The sequence below is a fragment of the Cyanistes caeruleus genome, chromosome 17 (genome assembly GCF_971803275.1).
Source record: "Cyanistes caeruleus chromosome 17, bCyaCae1.hap1.1, whole genome shotgun sequence".
NCBI lineage: Eukaryota > Metazoa > Chordata > Aves > Passeriformes > Paridae > Cyanistes > Cyanistes caeruleus.
In genome coordinates, this window is record NC_141717.1 from 12,308,199 (window position 1) to 12,323,867 (window position 15,669).

The window sequence follows — 15,669 nt, forward strand, 5'->3', positions numbered from 1 at the left end:
CGGCCGTAGGAGCCGCCCCGCCCCTCCCCCGCCTTTCCCCGCCGAGCTCCGGACGGGACCGGCACCGGCACCGAGAGCCCGCGGCGAGCACAGGGTACGGGACACCGCACCGAGACCCGCGCACCGACAGCCGGGCACCGCACCCGGCCCCCGGCACCGCCGCCGCCCCATGCAGGACACCGAGGAGAGCCCCGCGGCCGCCGCGCCGCCCGGCGCGCAGGGCCCCGCCGAGGAGCCCGAGCACACGGACGCGCCCCCGCCGCCCGCGGAGCCGCCACAGCAGCAGCAGCAGGAAGAGGACGAGAAGGAAAATGAGGAGGAGGAAGGAGGAGGCGAGTCCGAGGCGCCGCCGGGGCCCCCCGAGCCGCCGCCGCCCGCCGCCGCCGAGGAGCCCGAGCAGCCGCCCGAGCCGCAGCCGCCGGCCGGCCGCGAGAGCCCCGTGAAGGCCGAGCCCGAGCCCGGCTCTGAGGCCGGGAGCGAGCCCGCGGCAGAGCCCAAGTCCGAGCCGCCGGCCGAGGCCGAGCCCGGCGCGGCGCAGGAGAACGGGGAGGCCGCGCCCGCCGCCCCGGCCGAGCCCGAGGATGAGATTTCCTTCAGCGACCCCGAGGACTTCGTGGACGACATCAGCGACGAAGGTGCGGGACGGGAGGAGCCGCGGGGGCTGCGGAGCTGGGGGAGCCCGTGGGGAGCCGGGGCCAGGCCGGGGAGCGCTCTGCCCCGAGCCCCCGGGCCCGGCTGCGTTCCGCCCTGGTGCTGGGCAGCTCCACATCGGAGCTGTGCTTCTTACATCAGCTTCTTTCTGAGTTATTTCTGCACCGCACAACGCTGCTGTTCTAAAACCTACTGTTAAAATGGCTCTAAAGTCGCTGTTACACCTCAGGTGTGGGCTGCCCTCTGAGTGGAATCATCAGCTCGTCTCCCTTCCCTTTGCCTCTGTTAGTTAAGCTCATCAGTAGAAACAGATGTGGTTAAATGGTTGATGTGGTCGTTACAAACTATGTTTCATCGTTGTTTTTTTTTTCCATCCACCCAGGATGAAGTCCGTAGGTAAATAGAGTTTGAGGAGAGTTACTGCTCGTGAAGATGTGATGTAGGTACTTTGTGACAAGAAAATAGGGGAAAATCGTTTCTGGCAGTTAAAAATGTCAGCCCAAGCTCTTTTAAAAGTAGTGGATATTGACTGCCTTAAAATGGCAAAGCTGTAGTGTAACTGCACAGACAATAAATGTTTATACAAGGGCTTGCCATATGGAAGTTTGAGCTCTAATTATTATAGTGTTTTTCAGATGGGTCTTTCCAGATAAATTTTCTTAGTTTTTGAATAGCAAAAGTACTTGTTCTCCATTATTTGTTCAGCATTTGTGCTGTGTTAGGGTCTCATGTGCCTGTGTTCTGCCAGTTGTAGGGTCTGTTACACGTATCAAAAGTGGAATGATGTTTCTAAAGCACAGGACTGTAAATCAGCCAGTTATCTCCACTGGCAGTGGAATACAGGTGATACAGGTGCGCATTCTTGTGTTCCAGACCTTTGTTTAGTTTAATGAAACAGCAGCCAAATATCCTAGATTAAGGAAGTGTTTGCTGTTCTCAGTTTAGCAGTCTGTATAACAGCTCTTTGAACTTGTACATTTGTTTCTCAAAGAGACTTTGGCAAAATTGCCTTAGAGTTGGATTCTTTTTGTCAAGTGCCTGCTTAATACGCTTTGTGTACGTCTAGGATTGTGATGTTCAGTTCCTTCTTAGAAACTGGGCATATTTTCTGTCTCCACCTATTTTGTTGTTAATTAATTTGGTTAACTTCTCAGCTGTATGAAATCCAGTGTTAGTGGCTGAATTACAGCATTTAAGTTTAGTCACTCTTGCTGGTCTGGCTTTCCATCTGTGTGTATTGCCTCTTGAGCTTCCTTGTTTGTTTCCCATTATTCTGGTGCCTTCCCAAGGAGAAAAGCAGCCCGGTGTGACCAAGCCAAGGCTCTTCCAATGCTCATGATAACACAGATCTTCAGGAGCACCTGTGAGATGGACCAGCTGTAGGACTGGAACATCTCAGATCTTTTACTTCCTTTTCTTTTCCCCCAGTGGTGTTGGCATGGAAGAACAGCTGATCCGAGTTAAAGCAGAAGGGAAGTGTTGGACAACCACTTAGGTACCAGTGAAGCTTTAGTTCAGATAATGACAGTGGTCCTTAAATACTGCCAACTGGAGATAGCCCTGCACCCACCACACCCTGCTTCCCTTCTGGCTGCAGCAGGAGCTGGCTGAACCAGCTCCTTGCTCTTTGAAGATTCCTTTGTTCACAAGTTTGAATTTAAGGGCACAGTGTGGGAATTTGTCTTCATTCTGTTACAGCTTTGATTCAGTACAGGGTGTTGCATTCCTGCTCAGGAATCCAAACATGCATTCCTTGGCCTACAAAGTCTTTTGTGAGAAGTGGCTATGAAAAAAATTACTAAAGAAGCCTAAAGAATTACACTTTTGTGTTTTACTTTGGTTTTCTCCTTTTGCTTGTAGGCTCCCATGGAAATGTCCTTGTGGGGCATGCTTTCATTTTATATATTTTATATTGTTATTTGTAGCTCCTACATGCACATGGAGATGATCTTTTTGAGTGATAAATATTACAAACAGCACCATTCTGTGGATACCCCATAATCCTGGTCATAATGGGCTAAATATTTGTGATTAATGTTGCCCCAGATCAGTGAGAAGCTTCATGTGTAATAACCTGTTGAAGCTTAAAGTTTTAGAAAGCAATTTTTTACTAGTTTGAAATTCAAAGTAAGCATCTTACTCATATTTCTTCATGGCTGGAGATCTTTCCAGTGATATATCTGGGCAGAAAAATTCCTTGAATTACAAAACTATCAAAAATGTAATGTCTTTGAAATTTCAGCATACACAACACCTTTTTTAATTTGTTCTCATATTTTAAGTCTTTCTATGTGTGTTTGGATTTTTCCTAGTCTGTGCATGCTATAGGTGTTCTATAGTGATCTTCACATAATCTTTAAACTTACTGCAGATATTCAGGAATTAATATGTTCCAAGAATATCTGGTGTGGAAAGATGTGTGCTTGTCTTCACAAAGCTTAAATATGGCTTTTAGTGTCTTGCCTTAGACCTTTGGTTTTGTGCTTAATTAAAGGTTTAGATGGAGTGTGAGTTCTTAATTAAAGTGATGCTGAGACACGCAGAGCTTCCAGTGTGGCGGATTTTGAATTATGCTTTTGAGTTCTGAATTATGCTAAAATTTGTGTAATTTGGGAGGGATGTACAGGTTACATTTATCAAAGTCATCTGGTTATAATTTGAGCAAGAGGACTGGTCAGAGGTCAGGTAGTAAATCATACATTTGTCTGTGCTATTGTCAGTTTTGGGGACTTTGCAAGCCAGTTCCATCTCCTGAAAAAAACTGATGGTGCAAATGTTGACAACCTCAGTGTGTGAAGTATGTTTTTAAGAAAGACTTCAAGAGTTGGGTGCTTAATGTTTGCTATGAAACCATATAATCCTGGCACTTAGGTTGTGCTTTTGGGGAATTGTGCATTCAGTTCAGTTGTTTTTCTGACAGAACGTTCATTCACTACCAAGTTTCTCAAATGATTCTTGAAAATTAAAGTCTCTCTATTTTCTTGCTCTCACTGTTCTTCATCTTTGTCTTCCCTCCTTCATGATGTGAGCTGTGCCTTAGTTTCCTGTCTGTGCTGTCTTTGCAGAGTTGCTTGGTGACATCCTGAAAGATCAGCCACAGGAGGCAGATGGAATAGACTCGGTGATTGTCGTGGATAATGTGCCCCAGGTTGGACCAGACCGACTGGAGAAACTGAAGAATGTCATCCACAAAATATTTTCTAAGTTTGGTAAAATTATCAATGAATTTTATCCAGAAGCAGATGGAAAAACAAAAGGGTAAGTCATGATAACTCCAGATGAAAAAATGGCTGAAGCACAGCTCTGGCTTATCTTTGATTATTAGTGTCAATACTTTATAGCCAGTTTTTATGGTGACCTCATAGTTGTTATCAACACCTTCTTCTACCTCAGCCTGTGCAGTCCTGACATCAGCCTCAGTGGCAAACAAGTTCCTGAGGAAACTGAGAAGTTTAGGGTCCATAGTGGAGTGTGGTGGGGATTAATTATGGAAACAGTTTAGCTGGGTTTGGAGACAATTTTCTGTGCTACATGAGGAGTTTTTCCTTCGTTTTCTGCTATGGAAGAAGTTAAAGGTCCTCTTGAGCTAAAAACTTAGTAGCAATGTCTGGACTGTTTGTTGCAAAATAGATTGTCAGTATCTGTAGCATATATTCCGAGTACTGGAGAAATCCTTACTTTAGAAGGCATGAAAAGAGTTTTCTGGAGTTGAGGGATTGTTGTTTTTAAAAGGTCATAATGAAAATTATCCTCTCCATGTTCATACCTCTGTTTGAGACACTGATGGCGTTCAGGATACCATTAGTTTTGAGTCTGCTGGGCTCCAAGCTAGGTTGGATTAAGTGGTCAGAAGGAAGCTGAGCTCTCTGATTGAAAACAGTAGTGGTGCTTTGAGATGCCTGTGACAGTAATTCCTCAACATGACCTGCCACTCAGCTGGGAAAAGCTGTGGATGTAACCTGCATGTTCCTGTCTCTCACTGTTGTCCTGGTTGTGTTGAGCTTGCATTCACTGCTGTGTCTGGCTCACTTCAGAAAGGATATCAGATTAATTGAGGCTGGGCCTAGAGAGCTTAAAAATGTGTGTGAACCTGTGGCCAGAATGGAGATTAATTTGCTGTTCACCCTAATTGGGTAGGGACAAGACAAGAAGTTATCTTTCAGATGCTCTGTACTGAATTCTTAACTCATCTCCGTTGTTTCTTCTTTCATTCAACAATGCCTTGCACTTTGGTTTTCCTTCCTTGCAGGTACATCTTCCTGGAGTACATGTCTCCCTCCCATGCTGTGGATGCTGTGAAGAATGCAGATGGATACAAACTGGATAAGCAGCACACTTTCAGAGTCAACCTCTTCACAGACTTTGATAAGTGAGTGAAGCAATTGTGTGTTATCTGTAGATTTGGGGATTCTAATCCTGAGTGCCTGCATGGAGTGTAACCAACCAAATTGCTCTTGCAGGTACATGACAATCAGTGATGAGTGGGAAATCCCTGAGAAACAGCCATTTAAGGACTTGGTAAGGAATTTTTGGAAAAGTGGAAAGAATATGCAGCTTAATATTAAATGATTACTTCATTGCTGAAATGTCCATACGAAAATAGAAATGATGCGTTAATGGTGTTGTAAATAGCAGTGCTGATCACATACTCCTGTTTCTGTCATGCAGTGATAGGAGGAACTCAGTGCTTCTGTTTAATAGTTACTAATATTGTGAAGCTTAATTTACTCTTATTATTTAAGAGTGAATAATAGTTTTGCACAAGTCATTTAGATAGACTTTCAAAAGTATCTTTTTATAATCTTAATTGTTTGAGACAAAGTTTGGTGTTTGTTACCAGTTGATTTGGCAATAGTCTAGTGGAAGAAAGAGTAGTTTGCTTTTTCTTTAAAAACCAAATACTAAATGACTTCTTGTTTAAAGTAAGTGTTAAACATCATCAAAACACCTTGAAGGTCCACCTGCTTATGGTATGATCTCAGCTTCCAGCATCCAATAATTGGAATTGTTTAATTTTACTTCAAAAACTTGTTTGCAGTGGTAAGAGCCCAAAGTTGGACTCTCTGGTAAGACCAGCTTCTACCTGCCAGGTAGATACTAAATTGTGGAACTTGTTGACTTAGCCTTTGACTCACTAATAGTCTTTTGCTCTGTTTTTCTCAGGGGAATCTCCGATACTGGTTGGAAGACCCTGATTGTAGGGATCAGTACAGTGTGATCTTTGAGTCAGGGGACCGAACATCCATTTTTTGGAATGACATCAAGGAACCTGTTCAAATAGAAGACAGAGCAGTGAGTGTCCTGGAAGTGCTAGGGATTGCAGATGCACTGCCATTATCCTTCATTTTATGACATTGCAACTTTTCAATAAAAAAAAACCAAAACAGGCTTTTTCCCACTGAGGAAGTAATTTTTTCTTCCTTGTGAAGAGTGGTGAAACACATCCTTTAGAGTTAGAATTAGCTGCTTAGGTAAGAGAACTGTGAAGTGAACTTTTTAAGAGTTTGTAGTGGTGTTTGTTGTTTTTTTTTTTTTTAAACTGGTCTATGATGCCCATTAGTTTCCTTCATCTCTCTGTTATAGGTGATTCATAAAGACCTGAGAATGCAAAGTCAGAGTTTGAGGAGCACTATTCATTCGAGCTGAATATGTGCTTATGTTTGCTGCTTCAGATGACTCCTTGCTTTTGTGCTGACCACAGAGGTGTTAAAGAGGAATAGCTGGTTTGGTAATGGCATAAAAAAGGGAGAGTTAGTCTGCCTGTCTGCTGCAGGCACTGGACTTGCTGGGAACTGTTAGGACCCAGGAGCATTTTCCTTAATAACCATTGAGCATTATGGTAGAAGGAAGTTGGCTCTGGAGTGATGAGAATATTTATTTGCTCATCACCATGGTCTCCAGCTGTGGTCTGTGTTGCTGAGTTTTCCCTAACTTAGCTGAAGGTCCAGAGCTGTAGTGTTCAGAAATTTGAAATTTAGACTAGAATAAGAACAGTATGTTCTTACCAAGGCTGAAAGAAGGAAATTGAGGGTGTTAGGTGGGTTTAATTGTTACTACACAAAGGATGTCCCTGTACCTGAAAAACATCTTTGGTGATCTGTAAGTTGAAAAGGTCTCAACTGACAGTTTTGAACCTGAAGAATAGGTACTGTACATTATGTGCATGAAATAGAACTCCACAATTATAACAGATCCTGAGATCTTCATTTAGTAAAGGGATTTACAAAATGTGTTTCTACAAGGCACACATTAATTCTTTCCCTTTTAGGGACACAGCATGAAGTTAAACTTTTGTGTGTACCTTTTTTTCTAAATGCAGAGGTGGACAGAGACCTATGTCCGTTGGTCTCCCAAAGGCACCTACCTGGCTACATTCCACCAGAGGGGCATCGCTCTGTGGGGTGGAGAGAAGTTCAAGCAGATTCAAAGGTTTAGTCACCAAGGAGTGCAGCTTATTGACTTCTCACCCTGTGAAAGGTACAGAGCTTGACATTGGTTTGGGCTAAGGGGCCAAAAGCATGAGGCATAAGCAGCATCCTCCAAATCTGGAGTGCTGAAATTAATTTATTAAGGTTTTTTTTAACATTAAAGAGCTCTGGAGAGAAGGATAAAATAATTTCAGGACTGAGATGCATTTTCATTTGAGTTTTCAAGTAACACATCTGAAAGCAGTTGGGTTTTATGCTTTTTTGTATTAAAGAGATTATTTACCTTTCAGTGGAGAAGCCCAGCATCCCTGTAATTTGGGATGGATAAGGTCAATAATTTGTGTTTGGTTTGAAACCATTGTTATTCTCATGTCAAAACTATATAATAGGTAACAGTGTATTTGGCGAGTTCCCCTCCCTTGTAACATCAATAGGGAAAGACTTGCAAATAAATCTGTAACCTTTTCAGCCAGAGGGATGCCAGGGAAACTTTTTCCTCCTATACAATCCTGTTCTTATTTTTCCCTGCCCTGAAAAATCCCATTAGGGAAACTGCTGTTTAAAAGTGCCTGATATTTAAATACTACTTGAATGAAAGCCTGCTGGTACCAACATATTAGATGAAGTTTCAATAATGAATTGGATTATTTCTATTGTAGGTATTTAGTGACCTTCAGCCCTTTGATGGACACACAGGATGACCCTCAGGCTATCATCATCTGGGATATTCTGACTGGCCAAAAGAAGAGAGGATTTCACTGTGAAAACTCAGCTCACTGGCCTATTTTTAAGTAGGTTGAGAAACAGAATTAGAGAGTTGTGGTCCCAGGCTTCATGTAATAAAAAGGCAGTTCCAATTTGATACTTTTTTTTCTTGCTTAGATGGAGTCATGATGGTAAATTCTTTGCTCGAATGACTTCAGATACCCTCAGCATCTATGAAACACCTGTAAGTTCTTCCCTTTTTTGCATGATAATGAGAGTAGAAAGTGTGTGTATAAATATAAGAATCTTACTAACTTGAAAATTCATCCTTTTCTCATCTTCTAGTCTATGGGTTTGTTGGACAAAAAGAGCTTGAAAATCAATGGGATAAGGTGAGTCTCTTCCCTTGTAATCACAACTGTGCTCTTTGGCTGGAATCTTTTAGACTGTTGCCTGGAGCAAAGAGCAAAAAAAACATGTTGAGGTGGTCAAATTAGACAAAGTGTCTTAAAAAGAAGTGGAAAACTCTCCACTTGACACACACAGGTGGTAGATTCTGTGCTTTGAAATCCTCTTTGTGGTACTGCTTAATCCAGGGTATAGCTTGGGAGTTCCGTTCCTTGTCTACAAAACCAGACTGGAATGCAGATTGTTAGGGAATATCTCCCTGAGAAGGTGGATGTGCTGGTTTAGAGCAGTGTGCTGTGTCTGCACAAGGCACGGTGACACCTGTGAGAGTTTAAGTACATTTCTGTAAAGCAGCAAGAAAATTAAGTGTACCCAGGTGCAAGAGGATGGTCTCCACGGTAATTTAATAGGGGATTTTTTGGCTCATTTGTTCTTAGATCTTTGGCAGTTACTCTGTGTAACCCTTGCTTTTTGGTGAGATGTACTAATGAGACAATACTGGTGATACAGAAAATTTAAATAGCTGCTTAAAAATCTGTTTTGGTATCATTATTAAATGGCCCTCAGTTATGTATCTGCACCTTTGTTACTGAGAGTTGATCTTTGTCTGCAACATTCAGATACTATGAGGAAAGTGATTTCTGCTTGGAGTATCTTTAACTGAAAATTAAAATGCCATATTTTTAACTTTGTTCCTGTAGAGACTTCTCATGGTCTCCAGGTGGTAACATAATTGCTTTCTGGGTGCCTGAGGACAAAGACATCCCAGCAAGAGTGACTTTGATGCAGCTGCCTTCTAGACAAGAAATTCGCGTGCGGAATTTGTTCAATGTAGTAGATTGTAAACTGCACTGGCAGAAGAACGGGGACTACCTGTGTGTGAAGGTAGACAGGACTCCCAAAGGCACACAGGTACATGGATTCTGATTTTGGGGGGGAAAATTTGGTTTTGCCTCATGCTTCCTTTTCTTACAGTACTGTCTTTAAATAAAGGCAGTGTAAATTATATCATGTCAAAGATATTTTTAATTTTTTCCGTTTGAATTTGAACGATGTGGAAAGCAAAATGTCTGTAAGGTTTGCGTCCAGGATTTGCTTTGACTTTAGTGGCCTCTTGGTCTCTGAGATGTCAATGCCTCACCCCTTTTCCTGCTCACAATTAAGCAGCTGTTAAACATCATTTAGGTCAAGCTGCATAACGTGCCACATGTTCATCTGTCTTAATTAAATTTTATAACAGTCTGAAAAAGAAAAATACTGTTCTACAATTCTGAAGTTAATTTTTTTCTCAGAACAGTTTTGGAATGTTTTTTGTAAGGAGGCATATTGTATTTATCTGCTGTCATTTAAGGGATAAACTTTGACTCACTCTCATCCTGTGTCCTAACAGGCTAATTGTGGAGTTGTCCTTCTATGCCTAGGGATAAAATTATTTACTCTGCTGTTTTTGTGCTGGGTAATGAGCTTTAATTTTGGTCTTTACAGGGAGTAGTGACCAACTTTGAAATATTCCGCATGAGAGAGAAACAGGTGCCGGTGGATGTGGTGGAAATGAAAGGTGATGCCAAGTATTTCCTTACTTTGGAGCTTGAACTTTTCTGTAGAGATGCTTGTGTCTTTCTTAGAAATTCTTGTCAACACATGACATAGTTAGGAATTTAACCCTATGGAAAACAGCTGGATTTTAATGTTGCAGAATGTCTCATGTAAAAGTGAGAAATCAAAACATCTGTTGCTGTTCATGCTTGTGACTGACTTGAAAAATGACAGAAATGAAAATATGTTATTAATAAAAATAATAGGGCTGATAATATCAATGTATTTTGTAGATGGTGGAAGACTTAGAGCTGTAGTTAGAAACACTTCCCCTAACTTCCTGCAATTGCCTTATCAACCTGTGTTTTAAAAGCAAGTGTTAACTGATGGGTTCCTTCTCTTCAGTATCTTGGTTTTCTTTGGTAACTACTTGAAATCAGAGATTTGTATTGTCCTTTAACAGAGTTTTGCTCCTCTCGTTACAGAAAGCATCATAGCCTTTGCTTGGGAACCAAATGGAAGCAAGTTTGCTGTGTTGCATGGAGAAACACCACGAATTTCAGTTTCCTTTTACCATGTTAAAAACAATGGGAAAATAGAACTCATAAGTAAGTGAAAAACAAGTGAGAAGTATAGATACTAAAGATTTTGTGTGGTAATAGATGCAGTAAACTCAAAATTGCAGCTGATTGTTATGTTTTGTTAGAAGTTAGTGGGGTTGATGCTTGTGATTGATAGCACTGGATTGAGATCTTTTTCTGAATTTGCCTTGTTTCTTTTCAGAAACATTTGACAAACAGCAGGCAAACACGATATTCTGGAGTCCCCAGGGGCAGTTTGTAGTGTTGGCTGGCCTCAGAAGGTGAGTGTTTCACAGGTTGCTGAACACCTCCATATTGATTTTAAAACAGGAAAAGAACTACAGTATCTTGCCAAGAAGTGTTTGGTGTCCCTGTCAATGATTATTGCTGTAATTCTGATAGAGCTGTGCAAAGGCAGAGATACAACTTCATGATGTATCTTAGTCCTTTGCAGCTTTCAGTTCCTGTTTTTGCCACATCAAATGAAGAATGCATTTTTCAACAGAAAAGTGGATATTTAGAAACACTTTCCAGCTGTTCATGTTAAATAACTTCAGTTAAATGACTCTGAGCCAATCCAGTTTGGACATGCTTGTGGCTCTTGTGATGCATTAGTTATCATCACCTTGTGCCCTTTCATGGGCAATACCTGTTAATGACAGTGCTGCTTTGTGAAAGAATTATCAAGAAAGTTTCACTTTAGAGCAAGTGGAAAATACTGTTGTTAACTGGTCAAGTAATAATTTGCTCTTATGTGCTTTTAAACAAGCACTGCTGTTCATCTTAGAAATCTTTAATCTCTTCTTCACTACTATGTCTAAGAATATAGCTGTTAAACTTTGGGTATAGCTTGCCTAGAGCATATTTTTACTGTGACATTTTATTTGTGATCTTTAGGGTCCCTGAACATAGAAACAGAAGTGTCATTCTTAATTGGTGTTTTGTTTTCATCCACCGCATTCCTTTCCAGCCACAGAGACTGGTACGAACCTGTCTCTTGGCTGCTGTGAGAACTTGTTTGTAATGAAGAGCTGTAGAGATGCAGTTTGTGAAGTGTTTTTAAAAGCCCGGGCTGTGCTGGTGTGTAAAGCAATGTCTTGTTTTGCCTGTGCAGCATGAATGGTGCCTTAGCATTTGTTGACACGTCTGACTGCACCATGATGAACATCGCAGAGCACTACACAGCCTCGGATGTGGAGTGGGACCCCACGGGCAGATACATTGTCACCTCTGTGTCTTGGTGGAGCCACAAGGTACTGATGCACCTCTTCCCTACCCCTGCTTGCTCTTCCAGTGGCATTGGTAAGGGCTATTGATTAGGAAGAGAAAATTAACACCTGTCACTTGTCAAATGACTTAACCTGCAGCACAGTTTTAAACATTAATTTCTGAGTGTTCCTGTGTTAAGTTAAAGCTTATTTTGGCTGAGCTGCTGCACTGCTCTTCCAGGTGGACAATGCCTATTGGTTATGGACCTTCCAAGGCCGTCTGCTTCAGAAAAACAACAAAGACAGGTTCTGTCAGCTGCTCTGGAGACCACGACCAGCTACCCTGCTCAGTGAGGATCAGATAAAGGTAGAGTATTCCAGGGACTTTGTGTTGACATGGATTTGGTGTATAAAGCATGCTTGGTGTACTCCCTCTTCTTGAGGATGAGGTTGTTACACAGCTGCCTTCTGCCCTGAATGTGTGAATAAACACATTGCTGTGTGGGACCTCACTTCTGGGAATGTCTGCAGATAGTAACTGTATTATAAGCTCAAAATAGAAGTGGTTACCAGCTGTTGTTACAGTTAGGGTACAATGAAAGGGTATAAAGAAGGGTAAATTGAATTTTGTACTTCAGACTTTGCTAGTTGTATGTGTACAGAAGCACTTACATGATCTATAAGCCAGGAGGCACAAAGTTGTAGTGAAGGGAGCTTGCCTAGAAGAGAGGTGCTTTTCAGAAGGCCAGAGCTTGCTCAGGCCTGCCACAGAGTTCTTAGAGAAGATGGTGGTTGTAATTGCTAGTCTGATACTCTAGTTGAAATAAAATTTCCTGTTTCACAGCAAATTAAGAAGGACCTGAAGAAATACTCCAAGATATTTGAGCAGAAGGATCGCCTGAGCCAGTCCAAAGCTTCAAAGGCAAGACACTTACGAAATATATTATTGATTAAACTCTTGTAGCCTATCCCTAGTTTGTACTGATGATATGAAAGCTATATTTCCTGTATCACAAGTGTTCATTTGATCCAGACAGTTAGAATTAGTCCAGTGGGTGGTTCAGAGAGGTGCTACTGTAAAGAGTCTGGAGAGGAACTGGTTAAGCAAAGGTGGTAAAATTTTGGAGTTCTTAGTGTGTTGCTGCATTAGCCAGTGTTTAAATTAAGAAGAGCTCATTCAGTTATTAAAAAGGACATCTCACCAAAACATCATTCTGGTTAGAAAAGAGAATCTTTTTTCCTCTAAGTCAGTAGAAGATGTTTTTGACAACAAAGTTTGAGTGGCACAGGAATGGCTGGGGTGAGGGTTTGGTTTAGGGGGGAGGTTTAAGAGCCCTTTCCTGCCCCTGCAGGAGCTGGTGGAGCGGCGGCGCACGATGATGGAGGAGTTCAGGAAGTACCGCAAGATGGCACAAGAGCTGTACATGGAGCAGCGCAACGAGCGCCTGGAGCTGCGCGGGGGTGAGAACCAGCGCTGGGCAAAGCATGCAGCAACACCTCCTTGGGGCCTCATCCCCTTCTCTTCTCACCCTGCTTCCTGCTAAAACCAGCCCCCTGCTCTCTTGGAGGGTTTTTGTGCTTTTTATCCTGAATCATGGCAGGATTTAAGGAGGGGAAAAGGCATTGGCTTGACCTTGGGATCAAATTGTAGTAGGAGACAGTAATGCCTTGGATATCATTGAATGAATTTCATATATACTTGATATGATTTAAAGTACCAAATACCTCTTTACCTCGTTTCACTGCTGGTCTGAGGGCTGTTTCTGCCAAGAGCATCATTCCATTGCTGCCTTGTTTGCCTTGTTTGCTGTGTTCAGTGTTGATGTTTTCTCCATTGCAGGGGTAGACACAGATGAGCTGGACAGCAATGTCGATGACTGGGAGGAGGAGACTGTGGAATTTTTTATCAATGAAGAAATTATTACCCTTGCAGAACCAGAGTAATTAATAAAACTGTGGTAAGATAACATAACTCTTAGAGAAACTCTCTGTCAGCTATTGCTATAGAGTTGCTAATTTGCTTTAGGAACTTAGGTCTGTCTGTTGCACTGGTGAATCTCTTGTTCTCTGAGTTGGTTTATGTTTTTTCTGTGGCTAGGAAAGACAAGGTTTTTTAAAAAGCAATTGCAGACAGTACGATTTGTGAGTTGTACTGAGCAGAATACTCTGTACATGCTGTCTTGCCAGAGAAATCAAACCCACAAATGCATTAGGGTCAGCCTATGAACACAGTGTGGCAGACCTGTAAGTTCAGTCAGGAGGAGGAATTGTAGTTGGTATGAGATAGGAATTTTGCCTTTTGGAAAATTTGCATATTAGTCCAAGACTGGATAGAATTTAAATACTGTAATAAAGATTATACAGCATTTGTCTGTGGGCTGATAAAATTTTGAGATGATGTTTAAATATCTGTATGAACTCAGTTACTGTTTTCTAGAAAAGTTAGATAGAATTCACATGGTAGCAGATTTTTGTGTACTGACTGGCATGGCTTGTTGGGAAATCGTGTATTTAATTCAGTGTTTTTCCCAGCTCCTTCTTGTGAATTCATATATTTTTTGTTGGGAATGGAGGCTTCTTCCAGCCCCTGTTGTAGGAAATGTCCTTTTGTGAGCTTGACATTGTACTGAGGAGGAAAAATACTTTCACAGACACTGACAGGATTTAAAACTTGCAGTGGTTTCCTGCTCTGTCATGTTTAGGACCTCACTTAAGGAAGAGGAAGGGGAGACTGGAAATATGCAGCTGTAAGTCACCCTGCAGTTCTTCAGCCTCCAGATATCTAAAGAGCTCAGGTGCAACATGTGCCTCTTGGAGCTGTAGAGAAATAATAGCCTTGATACCTTTGACTATATTTGGGTCTGGCTTATATATTCCATACATGGGAGATCTTTTTATGGAAGGAAGAGGGAGAGAAGCTGCTTAGTGTATGGATTTAAACCACATGAGTTTAGGAAGAGGTGAAACACAAGCTGGTGTAGCCTTTCACCAGCTCAGCTTCTGAGGTTGAGCTGTTTGTATAAAAGCACAGTAACTAACGCACCTCTCTTTTTTTGTTTTTCTGCAGCTCCACCAGATCTTGTGCTGAAAAGAAGTTTGTTTGTTTTCCAAAAGCCTATATCAACTTTGGAATTCTTAATCCATATTCTTGCACTCTGGAAGGGTGGATGCACCAGATTTTCTCCATTCTGACACATTGTAGTGCCTTTAAGTCTTGCTGCCTGCTGCAGTGAGATACTGGAAAGGCGCTGCTTTTAAATTTATATTATTTTTTTTCTAGGGTTTGATTATTATTTTTTTTCTTTTTAAATCCACTACTACCAGTATTTACTCCCTGACTCCCGTGCAGTCCTTGCCAGCTGGCAGTTTTTGCCTCTTGCCAGTGAGGTGAGATTCACCAGTGCACCCCTGTCTCACACACACAATGTTTGGGTTCCAGGACTCTCTCTGTGTCCCCAGGGCATGGACAGGTGTTCATTTGGGTTGGGGAAAGGTCACCAGAACCATTTTTCGTATGATGTGTTTTAGTGTGCTGAAGCAGCACTACAGCGGGCTATACCCTCCTCCTTTCAGATTGTGAAAGGATGTCTCCCTCAAAGAGCTGAATATGGAAATAAAAGCAGACCTATACTAAAACCAGGCTGGCTACGTGTTATTTGTAGGGAATCTTTCCCTGAATGATCAAAGTCAAACACCACCCAGTCGTAAGAGTGTTTGCTGTATTGGCTAATGGTTCCTTTGGGTTTGTTTTTTTTCAAATCTCAGCTCCTCATGGCCTCTCTGGCTTTGTGTTGTGGTTGCTTGGTTTTTTACAGTATGGCACAGCTCATTGATCTGTCACGTTGACCTGTTCATGGTGGTGGAGTGACAAGAAAATTACTGGATTCTTAAATCATTTGCAAACTGATAAAAGCCTCAGGAATTATTGGCTTAGTGTATCTTACTAATGAAAACTGCAGACTTCAGGGCACTGCTCCTGTGCACGTGCTTTTTGTTCTCTTACAGTACCTGGTTCCATTTCCAAAGACCTCCAAGCTCAGGATGGAGAATTGTACTCCAAGCTGGTGCAGCAGCTTCTCTGTATTTGTATTTGTGAGGAGAACTGGGTGTTCTCAGAGCAGTGAGAGAGGCTGGCCTGTTCCTTGCCCTTGG

At 42.1% G+C, this 15,669-nt stretch overlaps 1 protein-coding gene across 1 annotated transcript; it reads left to right on the forward strand.

The window, feature by feature from the left end:
• Positions 1-12: 12 nt before the first annotated feature.
• Positions 13-15,153, forward strand: EIF3B (eukaryotic translation initiation factor 3 subunit B). Its single transcript, XM_023937144.2, has 19 exons — positions 13-635; positions 3,717-3,909; positions 4,901-5,020; positions 5,112-5,169; positions 5,815-5,943; positions 6,971-7,128; positions 7,739-7,870; positions 7,962-8,028; positions 8,130-8,176; positions 8,894-9,104; positions 9,678-9,750; positions 10,214-10,336; positions 10,512-10,590; positions 11,424-11,562; positions 11,759-11,884; positions 12,362-12,439; positions 12,870-12,978; positions 13,358-13,475; positions 14,585-15,153. Exons 1-18 carry the CDS (start codon positions 170-172, stop codon positions 13,459-13,461), a joined length of 2,412 nt encoding a protein of 803 aa, XP_023792912.2. The 5' UTR covers positions 13-169; the 3' UTR covers positions 13,462-13,475; positions 14,585-15,153.
• Positions 15,154-15,669: the final 516 nt, after the last annotated feature.

Bases quoted from the DNA above. Each gene is read 5' to 3' on its own strand.
- EIF3B (XM_023937144.2), top strand. From the start codon at position 170: ATGCAGGACACCGAGGAGAGCCCCGCGGCCGCCGCGCCGCCCGGCGCG. The intron at 3,910-4,900 runs GTAAGTCATGAT...CCTTCCTTGCAG, and splicing joins GCAGATGGAAAAACAAAAGG to GTACATCTTCCTGGAGTACA. The intron at 11,563-11,758 runs GTACTGATGCAC...CTGCTCTTCCAG, and splicing joins TGTCTTGGTGGAGCCACAAG to GTGGACAATGCCTATTGGTT.